The sequence below is a fragment of the Paramisgurnus dabryanus genome, chromosome 1 (genome assembly GCF_030506205.2).
Source record: "Paramisgurnus dabryanus chromosome 1, PD_genome_1.1, whole genome shotgun sequence".
NCBI lineage: Eukaryota > Metazoa > Chordata > Actinopteri > Cypriniformes > Cobitidae > Paramisgurnus > Paramisgurnus dabryanus.
Window position 1 is genome coordinate 29,398,307 of NC_133337.1, and position 11,111 is coordinate 29,409,417.

The window sequence follows — 11,111 nt, forward strand, 5'->3', positions numbered from 1 at the left end:
AACAGAACGTCTCACATTCTCACCATAGTTTCTACATTTAGTTTCCAGCCCAAACATACAGAAACTTATTAAAAACATGTATGATGAAAACAGAAGGGCAGTACTAAAACAAAAACCAGCTGATACCATAAACAAGCATTGGTTTGACTACGTGGTGGGCTGCGCAAGATCCGCGTGTGACGTCAAAGTATGGCGATTAAAAAGCAGATTTGTGAAACTAACCAGTGATTGAAAGACACAAAATGAATGATGGAAAGCCATGAACAAGTCTATACTTTAATGCACATAGCCAAAACCTGATATTACCTGGCTTGATAATTTGCAACCATTTATGTAACCAACATAATAAGTCTGTGAAATAAACATCCATAACAGGTGTAAGGTTAAAAAACCAACATCATGCATAACAAGATATTTAAGTACATATCCCCAAATGTATTTAAAAGTTTGAGTTTTTTGAGGTATTAAAATTACCTCTTAGGTACAAACGATGTACTTTTTAAAAGGGTCCCGCCGCCCCAGTTACAGCTTTTGTACCTTAATTTCTAAGAATGTACATAAAATGTCCAGATTTATTTAGACGTCAGGGTACAATATAACCTTAAACATTTTAGAGCAGTTTTACACAATGATATTCTTTGTCTGACTTTGACATTAGACTTTGATAATAATTAAATAACAGAACCACATATCTACAATTTCCCTATTATACCATCATTTACAATTTGTTAGACTGAACAGTAAAAAATAAATGGATGCAGTATATTGGAGCACCTACTTTTTAAAATCTGTGCAATATTTTACAAAAACGATAAAAGAAGATTTTACAAGTTGTTTCAATGCATAGAACAAAATAACATGTCCGAACCCTCTATTCTTTGAAAACTACCAAATTATTCATAATTTACAATTATTAAAGCAGCTACATGCACAATTATTTGGAAACTCACATTATGTGAAATATAAATTTTAAATGAAAAATGTATTTTTTCAAGAAAATACAGTGGCACAACCTATTCTGTTTGGTTTTTCATCTTTAGTAACGTAACAAAGGCTAAGGCTGTTCCCTTTGAGAAGAACTTTGTGAGAAGAGCTGCCTGCCGTGGGATTTTGGGCTGGGACTTGCGATAGAGAGAAGCTTCATCCTCGTGCTGCATAATGGAGACTCTTCTGAAGTGGTTTGCTAAAGAAAGAGGTTACAGAATGTTATTTACTCACAAGCCTTAGCACAGTAATGTTACGTGCACATCGCCAATTTTGTTACGCAGCTGGACTTTCTGTCGCCAATGCTCAGCGTTGCTTGTGTTGCTGGAAGTTGCCAAGCTTCCAGCAACGCGACTGCACAAAAACACACTATTCACCTTTAACGCATCATTGCGCAAGTTGAAAATTAGAGCCCGACCGATATGCGTTTTTTTCGGGCCGATATACAGATATTAGGGACTAAAAAAAGACAGATAACGATATATCGGCCGATACTCTTTAGGTGTATTTCCTATTACAGTACACATATACACTACAGTACTGTACATAGAATACACTATATACATTAACACAATATACATGCAATGCAATGATCACTTACAAATGTGGTGATTAAACACTTATATTGATGTGACAAAGATATGTATATAGGCAAGAAGTTAACAATAAACTTTATTATCCAAAATGAGTCTGATGTCAGTGGACTGAACAGTATACTTGACTTATTATAAATAACTTTAAAACACAAACAGAACAAAATACACAAAACTAGTGGCGCAAGCGAATAGCGGCGCATGCGAATATATGCGAATAGCGGCGCATGCGAATATATGCGAATAGCGGCGCATGCGAATATATGCGAATAGCGGCGCATGCGAATATATGCGAATAGCGGCGCATGCGAATATATGCGAATAGCGGCGCATGCGAATATATGCGAATAGCGGCGCATGCGAATATATGCGAATAGCGGCGCATGCGAATATATGCTAATAGCGGCGCATGCGAATATATGCGAATAGCGACGCATGCGAATATATGCGAATAGCGACGCATGCGAATATATGCGAATAGCGACGCATGCGAATATATGCGAATAGCGACGCATGCGAATATATGCGAATAGCGACGCATGCGAATATATGCGAATAGCGACGCATGCGAATATATGCGAATAGCGACGCATGCGAATATATGCGAATAGCGACGCATGCGAATATATGCGAATAACATTGCGAAATTCGCCTCAAATGCGTCTGCGCGCAAGTTACAAATATTTTATGAAGAATTGTCATGACACGAAGCAAAATCCCACGAGTAATCTAGACAAAGGAACACAATCAGGATGCACAATTGCTGCAAAAACATGTGCTATTCACCTCAAACGCGTCTTTGCACAGGTTGAAAATATTCAATAAAGAATTTGTATGACACGAAGCAAAATCCCACAGGTCATCTAGATAAGGGGACGCGATGCTCGCATTTGGTGTGCACAGAACGATAATGCTCCACTAGTGGTGTGCATGCAGCATAATGAGACATACAGACCAAACAAAAATTCAACGATTACATACAAAGTCAATGCAAAGACGCGAATAGACGTGTATGTGCGTGGGGCTATGCGAATTATGGAAATTGGGTGGTGTGATTGCCGCAAAAACATGTGCAATTCACCTTAAACGCGTCTTTGCGCAAGTTTTAAATATTCAACAAGCAAAAAATTCACATGACCTGAAGTTTAATCCCGCGAGTAATCTAAAGCGAGGAATGCAATGCTTTATGTTCGATGTGTACACAGCATAAGAGTTTTTTTATCAAAAAAATTCCACCTTAATTTCCACAAAAATACTTTACAACATTTAAAAAGTCTGTTACCTTTGCTAGTTTTCTCGGTGTGGTACAGTCGTCTGCTAGCCCCAGGCGTTTCGATGACCTGCCGCTTTCAATTGGGGAAGAGGTGATCGCTCCCAGTGCTTCATCTTCAACACAATCAGATAATTTGGACACATTTACATTCTGTGTCGTAGTTGACTCATCACAATTGTACATGGGTGACCAAGAATATGTTTGACTGAATGCCATGTCATCTTGTAATGACGTATCAGGTGCTTCAATGTTTTTGTAGAGGTGTCGCACGCATGAAGGTCTGGTGTTTCTACAGAACGCCTGGGAGAAGCTGGGGGTGTGCAGAGTTGGTGTGGACTGTGAAGGTCCAAAATCTTGGGTCACCACTGGACTTTGACTAATGCCTGACTGAGTCAGGGTCTCTTCAGCACCTGGTGGGGCGACCACTTTCTTGACAAGGCTGCACAATCGCGTCTTACGAGGGATGATCGGTTTCTTGATGGCTCTTTTTATGTCGTCCTCTTTACCCACCACATAGACGCGCTTCTGACCCCGAGTCACAGCCGTGTAAACATGTTGCCAGTTTTGACCCCTGCTATCTCCAAGAACGTACACAATAGTTTCCGCCTCTGATCCCTTAAAAGTAACAACAAAAAAGGAATAGTTAACTAGATAAAATGTTTAAGCTCAGTATTACGAAATTTAAGTTTAAAGAAATTATGTGATTGTGTGTATGTGTGAACCTAATACCTGAAACGTATGTATGGTTCTTGCCCAAGCGTGGCGCAGTTTACACTCTCTCTGAAGCTCCCTGAAGCTGGCAGTTACTACCCGCCCGTTTTTATCATCTAACGTAAGGTACCGCCTCTTTCTGGGCTTTTCATCCATGTCTTCATGTGTTGAATCCTGTGATTGGTGTAAAATAGCAATACATTTACTATTTTTTGCAAATTTGTAATTTGTGGATTTAGGCTATGTTTACACGACAGTGGAAAAGATTGTTCTTTGCGTGATAGATTTAATGGGCACACGACAACATTGTTAAAAAGATCCACATTTATACGAATCAAGACAACGATGTCAGGTCAGCAGAAGGTAATGTTACCTTGTAAAGAAACACTAAGCCTGCGCACATACACATTTTCTACAGAGCGACAAATATAATCAAAAAGTTAGGAACCCAAAACGCCATTGTCGTTTCAACGAACAGCCAAACCACATAAAAATTTTCCTGTTTAATGTTATTTTTAATCAATTTAAAATAAGTCCAGTACCTCTGTAATGAAGAAAATTTCGCCATTGCACAGTCGTTCTTTTTTCACTTCAGACTGGTCATTTATCTGGGATTTTGAAAAACTGCGTGAAGATCCAGTAGCATTGAAGGAGGCTTCGAGAGTGTGACGAGAACGATTTCGTCTAGGTTTTTCGTCTTTTTCTGAGACGTAGCCATTCTTTGTACAGCAAACTTTATCGTCCCGTCGAAAGTCAAACGTTTTTTTGTGAGTCCTGTTTAAAAAACAAACAAACAAACATTAAAATCTATATGAAACCGCATATGCTTCTAAAAAATGTCAAATCTATGAAAGTAGTGAAAGCCTCTTAATAAAATTGAAGTGTCTTTTTTATACTATTTACTTACTTTGTAATATGTTTAGAATAATGTGAGCAGCAAAGGTCATTGATCAACTCACAGTCTTTCCTGTAAGAAAAAAACAACTTTAATGAGAAGATCAGCATTTACTTAACATGGTGGGCATGTTAACATTTACTGATTAAACAAAATCAGTCTACAAAGAGTCCAGTAACAAAACATTGACAATGGACAGATGATCCAAATGTGTACTGTCCAAGAATGCCGCACAAGCCCTGAAAAGTGGAGCCAAAACGCCTCGATCGCCCCCCCAGTAACTGGTCCCAGTATTGATCATAAACCCCGCCTACCCCATGTTATTTAATGGGACTTGAGACCAACATATTAAATTATCTTTTTTCCAAAGCTGGTTTCTGTCATTTACTGTAGTTTTATCACGCTGATGTAAATTCAAGTGTTTGTTTTTGAAATAAGTTTGTTTTTAGTTAGTTATTTAATGCTATAAAAACAGTGGTGTCACATCATGATTGACAGCTGTGATATGCGCATTCTGCAAGAGCGAGGGCGGGGCCTTGATTTCATGGCTTTCCTTCCTGCTCACTAATTGCTACTGCGTAGAATCAATATCAAAAGTGTAATACATCACATCAAACATATTGAAGGTTAGTGTCAATAAACCGTAAAAGCTTTTCTGGCCAAGGTCGTTACTTACTTTGTTTTATTCTTGCTTATTACAGATCTATACTGTTATCAGTTCACTTATTCAGTAATGATCTTTAAATGAGGTCTTACCTCCTAAAAGCCACAAACTGCGATGTTATATCATCTTCAAGTCCAGGACCTTTCTCAAGTAAAAATTGTATGGCATTCTGGAGGTCTAAGCAAAAAAAATTAATCAAAAAGGCACAACAAATAAATATTTCACATCAACTTTTGTTTCCAAATAAGTCATGTCAGCGATGGGTCAATGCATTGTATGTCGTCAACATTAGTTAAATCCTTTTTTTTTTGGTTAACATGAACTGTAAACTGAAAGTTTTTTGTTAGTAACCAAAGTTAACAAAAATTAATAAATGCTGTGACTGTTTGAAACGTGAACCGACAATGACAAACGCATTACTGAATTAAATTAGTTATTGTAAAGTTTACAGACACAAAGGAGGTACATTATCATGAACACCCTATTAATATTCATTTTATCAGTTGCTCTTAAATATCTAGTAAAGCCCTTAAATAAACATGTACATAACAAGCAGCGGTACTCTAACGTATTAGTGCGCATCAACTAGGGCAGCAACAAACGATTATTGTAATACTGCGTAAAAATGCGTCTTCTTGTCTACTTGTGATCCAACTGACAAAGATGCATCTCAATACCAGGTGTAAACAGGGCCTTAAATCCATCAAGAACCTCCTAAGAACCCAGCAGTGGTTCTTTGATTAAAGAACCTCTTCTTTAGCCTCTTTGCATAGATATATATACACTAGATGTCACCTTGGCTACGGCAGTTCATTGGACCGAATGTGTCAAATAGAGCCGCCATCTTGAAACAGGGGAATCCTGCATCAGCGTCATTGTAGACAATGGTGTGACGGAAATAAAATCACATTAAATCGTCATGAATGCGATTTTCTGGGTTTTCTTTTGGTTCATTTCATCAGTCAGACATGTATTTAGCATTGAGTCTAGAAAAAATTTTAAGTTTGGATATTATGAAAAATCTACTTTTTCTAACTATAATGCAAAGTGCTAGTAGGCCTTACATCCATCACAGCACAAAAGTCCGACATCATCCATGAATCAGGCGGAGATAGCAGTTTTACCTAGCTACTCACTATCACAAAATCCCTGTTCCAAGATGGCGGCGGTTTTGACGCAGGCTTAGAACCCCAAGTCGACATCTAGTGTATATATCTATGGCCTCTTTGTAGCACCTAGCTTACATATTGAAAATTCATTAAATATATTAATTCAGCAGAATGTAATGTAAACTCACCCATATTATAGTTTTCCCCACAGATCTTGACAAAAATAAACCTTTTATCAGATGGGATTGTTGAGGGATCAGCCATGTTTATGATGGCATCAAACTTCAATGGACTATACCATCTCTTTTTACCCATCTCTGAAATTCTAAAAACAAATGTGATTAAAAGGTCATGAGGACTGGGCTACAAAATACAACAAAGCAATACACAATCAAATGAGATTCATCTCGTGACCCAAAGCTATGAAATTATATAATACAACCAACTTGCACAAAGTATAAACAGCTATCTGCTCACAGTCCAGCGTTTCTAACAATGAGCTCAGACTCGGCGCGATGGTTTGTCCGCATCTCGATGGCCCAGTGGACCGTCCTGAGACCCTCAAACAGATCGTACAGTGTGTTTCCAGGATCAATACTGGGCAACTGTCTCACATCTCCTGCAATTACAAAAAAAATTCAAATGCATAATTGTATATTTCGTTCTAATAAAGGAGTTGCATGTGGGATGCCTTTACCCAAAAGTATAAACTTCTGGAGTTGTGCATGTTTGGTAAGCATGTTGAGGAGGGAGTGAAGGATCTGAACCGACACAAGACTGCCTTCATCCACCACCAGCACTCGCACATTTGAGAACTTCCAGTACCCGGGTGCCCCCGACTCATCTTTTTTAGCATTCATGAAACTCCATAAAACCTGATGTAAAAAGTCACAAAACACTATGATCAACTTGTTTAAACAGATATACTGGTCCACAGTGTTGGGCAAAGAAATTAACATTTATACCGTTATGAGATTTATACCATGTCAACCAAAATTTAGAAGCATATCGGCAATAGAAATTTTGGCCATATCATCCAGCCCTAGTTCCTGGTCACCCTATTGGATTTATTTTGCAGCATTGACCTGGCTGTATGTTATTCATTACGCGGCTCTATCACAATATTCAAAAAGAAAAAATTTTTTTACCTGGTGCATGGTGTAAGCTGTAAAACTGGTTTTTTTAGTAAGAAGTGAAGCAGCTCTCCCTGTAGGAGCCGAGAGGAGAACTTCTATAGGCTTTTCTTCATCACCGTCGCCCTTCTTGCTGGTACCGTCTTGCTCCTCCATAGATTGGTCTGGCAGCAGCCCATCGCTAGAGTCCTGAGAGTCATTCTGAAAGTCCTTACAAGCTTTCGAAACCTCTTCCATGTCACTTGTCTGCTGCTGCATAGCCGCCTTGAAGACCAGACTCACCACTGTGGTCTTTCCACAACCCCCCTTTCCACTGATCACCGTCACGGGGTTGTCGCACATCATTTCTGCCGCCCGCACCTGATCGGGGTCCAAATTGACAACAGCTTGATCAGGATTTGAGTCGGAGTCTGATAAACACGGCAATGTTATCCCATCGTGGTCTACGTTTGAAGAACCAAGCTGGACTTCAGCGAGATCTACAGGCTCTGGTTCTGGTAATGACGTTTTTGCATCAGATTCACAAGCCTTGGTCCTCAATCTTTCCCGCTGAGCCTGGGAAAGAACCTCTCGGACATCCAATTGGATTTTCCAGGGTTTTCCGTCCACCAGGGATTTAAGGCATTCACCAATGCCTTTCTCATAGCCGAAGAAGTTTCGAAGAATCACCTTCTTCCTCTCCCTCTTCAGCACACCTAATTCCTCAAGAAAACGCCCAGCTTCCCAAACAAGCTCGTACCCCATCCTCTTTTCCAACATGTCTTGCTGAATGTACGTGCTTCCCGTGATTCTACAGTGGTCTTTGATATACGTGTACAACTGCAGCGCATTCCTCTGAAGCTCTGGGATAGTGTTGAATAGATCACAGAGCTTAAAGGCATCCAGTTTTGCTTCACAACGGACGAGGTCTAATTCCTTATACATGATCTATTGAAAAAAGGGAAGTGCCATTTATTCCCATAATTTAAACATTTCTTTTTAGCTGCGCAAAAGGTCATGGATTTGATACTCATGTCATGATAAAATGTAAGAAAGCTTACTTACATAGTTGAAGCCCAGCTTCCAAACATCAGTCTTTATAAGCTCCTCCAGTTTGGCCAATACACCTGTATTATTTTGTTGCTGTTGTGCAGGCTCAGTTGAATTACTGCTCTCTTCTGTTTCCGGTGGGCTCTCCATTATTTCTTTGTTTATTATCGACATAAACTGGCCTGGGAGCAAAGTTGGCAAGTACTTCATGATACCAGGATACAAGCTGGCAACTCTCACATGTTTCCAAGCACCTAATGTGTGGATCAGAAAGAAGACAAGTATTTATGATTTTAAATTACATACATATTTAACTGTTCATCTTTGGCAGCGTTGTATAGATCTTTTTCTATTGTCATTTAACTCTTTCCCCGTCGTTGACAAATTTTCTCGTTAATTAAAGAAGACATGAAAATCTGACTTTTTCCATGTTTAAAGGGCCCCTAACCTAGGTGTTGTTAGCAAATTAAAAATAGTCTCTGGTATCCCCAGAATGTGTCTGTAAAGTTTCAGCTCAGAATACCCCACACAGATCTTTCATCATATGATGTTGAACATGACCATGTGTGGCTGCAATGAAAAACGTTTCTTTAAATGCAAAGAAAGCTTCTGTTCCCCTCCCTGTATGCAAAGTAAGGGGTAAGGCGCTTACACATGTGCTACATCAAAACGTGTCTCTGGCAAAAGAATGAGCTACGCACTCATAAGTGGGAGTCTGTGAGCAGTAATGGTTGGGGTGTAATCAATGTGACATCACATTTGACGTCGACTGGACATCACAGCCTGTTTTGTGTGACTGTTGCGGTTTGAAGGAGATTACACAAAGACGACGACATGGATTTGTATAATAACAGGATATTTATCCACACATACTGGCAACTTATTTTCTGATATAAACACATTTAAAAGTAGATTTTTAGGTTAGGGGGGCTATAAGTGCTATAATTGGGTCCCCAATGCTTGTATCAACCTAGAAAATGTGAAAAAGATCAAAATAGTAACTTAGTTTTGGTAAACCATTCTCTTAAAGCATGTGAAAAATAGGTAATTGAAATTTGGCTCCCTTTGTGATGTCAGAATGGGATCTTATTATAATAACACTGCCCCTTAAGCCCGATTTATAGTCGTGCGTAAGTTCTACGCCGTAGGACCTACGCACGACCATAACGAGCCTTTTAATCTGCATTATCGAACCACGGCACTGACATTTAGTGCAGGGATTAGCTCATTAGCATTTAAAAGGACACACCCAAAAACGCCACATTTTTGCACACAGCTACAAAGTGGCAATTTTTAACATGTTATAATAAATTATCTGTGAGGTATTTTGAGCTAAAACTTCACATATGTACTTTGGGAACACCAAATATTTATTTGACATCTTAAAAAAGTCTTGTGAAATGTCCCCTTTAGGACAAAATGCTTCCTTGCCAATGACAAGGTTTTACGGCAATCCATATTTCAGCTATTATCCACTAGGTGGCACTCTTACACAACTTATAAAACACTGAAGCATCTACAGATCCAAAAACACTAAAAACTCTGTGTATGTTTTGATCATCGCTCTGAATCTGATCTCTAATGTTTGTTTGTTTGTTTGTTTGAAAGCAGAGGGTCTCCTCTTTCATTTGATATATTGTGTGTTTATATATTTAAAGAAGACATGTGCATGCATGACCTATGCATACAAAGTACACACAGTTACAAAAATCTGGTGGTCACGTGTGCGTCAGGCGCACTGTTAGCAAATTCTTGCATATGCATAAAATCAAAACTATACTTCTATTTGTAGTAAAAACATGGTTGTTTTTGTAAGGGCAAGCTGCTAAATGTAGTGTAGTTGGACCCACTTGAGCGATTGACACGTGACTTGAGCTCTTCAGCTATGGCTTTATGTTCTGGTTTTGACGTCTCAAAATCCTGCAGTGCATTTATCACATTACCAGGATCCACGTGTCTGTCTTTGGGCAACCAGTCCATAAACATGGTAACAAACTCAGGTTGGGCATCACAAGCTGTAAGAAGAAGAGACAAAACGGACTGTCCTGCTTCTGATGTCAGATCAGTGCGGAGACTGTAAGAAGGGAAGCCTTTGAGAAAAACCTTGCGCTGGCCTTGACGAACTGTGCACGAGATCAGCCACCATGGGTCACGTAAAGGGAAACGACCGTCAACCCGGTATTGTATACCACCAGCAATGAAATCCACTGCAAATGTAGTCAGACAAGACAAAAATCATGGCTTAGTTTTAATAAATTACACAATGTTTGCTTAGTTATAGTTTGCCAAAATTGTACTTGCTGCAGTGTAAACAAGGCAACTTGTTTACATGCACATGTTGTTTCCAACTCATATAACTTATCAAAGACAACAACTGTGTTACCTTCTTTTGACGCCGGAACAGAGAAATTAAACATCTGTCCTCCCGATGAGACAGAGTTCATCTCCTTCATGTCCAAAAACTCAGGCTGTCTTTCCTCCTCTTCATCTTCCTCTTCGGAAACATCCTCTTGATCTGACGGAACAACGTGCTTTTCAGGTAAAATATATCCTGATATGACTTTAGTGGCAGCGTTTAAACTGAGCTGGGGCATTTTGGCAGTAATGCATCGAGTTTAAAGATCTCGACACTTCGCGGTAAAAGTAACATTTGAGTGTTGTTACTGTACCGCCCGACAGCAATAGCTTATCAGATCATGTCAAAATAAAAGTCTCTCCAC

The 11,111-nt window shown here is 39.2% G+C and overlaps 2 protein-coding genes across 3 annotated transcripts in view; both read right to left on the reverse strand.

Moving 5' to 3' along the window:
• b2m (beta-2-microglobulin) overlaps window positions 1–11,111 on the reverse strand; it is a 198,797-nt gene that overhangs the window by 175,594 nt on the left and 12,092 nt on the right. The window contains exon 4 of one of the 2 annotated variants that reach the window (XM_065289873.2): window positions 8,350–8,360. The exons of the other annotated variant lie outside the window; for it this stretch is intronic. The gene's annotated coding sequence lies outside the window, so the exon portion shown is untranslated. Of the gene's footprint in view, window positions 1–8,349; window positions 8,361–11,111 lie in introns of those variants that run through there. 2 annotated transcript variants of the gene reach the window in all.
• helb (helicase (DNA) B) lies at window positions 263–11,077 on the reverse strand. Its single transcript, XM_065289869.2, has 13 exons — window positions 10,775–11,077; window positions 10,242–10,598; window positions 8,407–8,645; window positions 7,378–8,289; window positions 6,927–7,104; window positions 6,707–6,848; window positions 6,418–6,554; window positions 5,213–5,297; window positions 4,469–4,528; window positions 4,104–4,335; window positions 3,580–3,735; window positions 2,860–3,465; window positions 263–1,183 (listed from the first exon to the last, which is right to left on the reverse strand). Exons 1-13 carry the CDS (start codon window positions 10,983–10,985, stop codon window positions 1,055–1,057), a joined length of 3,444 nt encoding a protein of 1,147 aa, XP_065145941.1. The 5' UTR covers window positions 10,986–11,077; the 3' UTR covers window positions 263–1,054.

What these genes read in the sequence shown, in the direction of transcription:
- helb (XM_065289869.2), bottom strand. Translation starts at nt 10,985, where the DNA reads ATGCCCCAGCTCAGTTTAAACGCTGCCACTAAAGTCATATCAGGATAT. An exon ending in CCAGAAGTTTATACTTTTGG is followed by an intron (nt 6,849 to 6,926) that starts GTAAAGGCATCC and finishes TTGTAATTGCAG; the next exon opens with GAGATGTGAGACAGTTGCCC. An exon ending in GAACCATACATACGTTTCAG is followed by an intron (nt 3,466 to 3,579) that starts GTATTAGGTTCA and finishes GTTACTTTTAAG; the next exon opens with GGATCAGAGGCGGAAACTAT.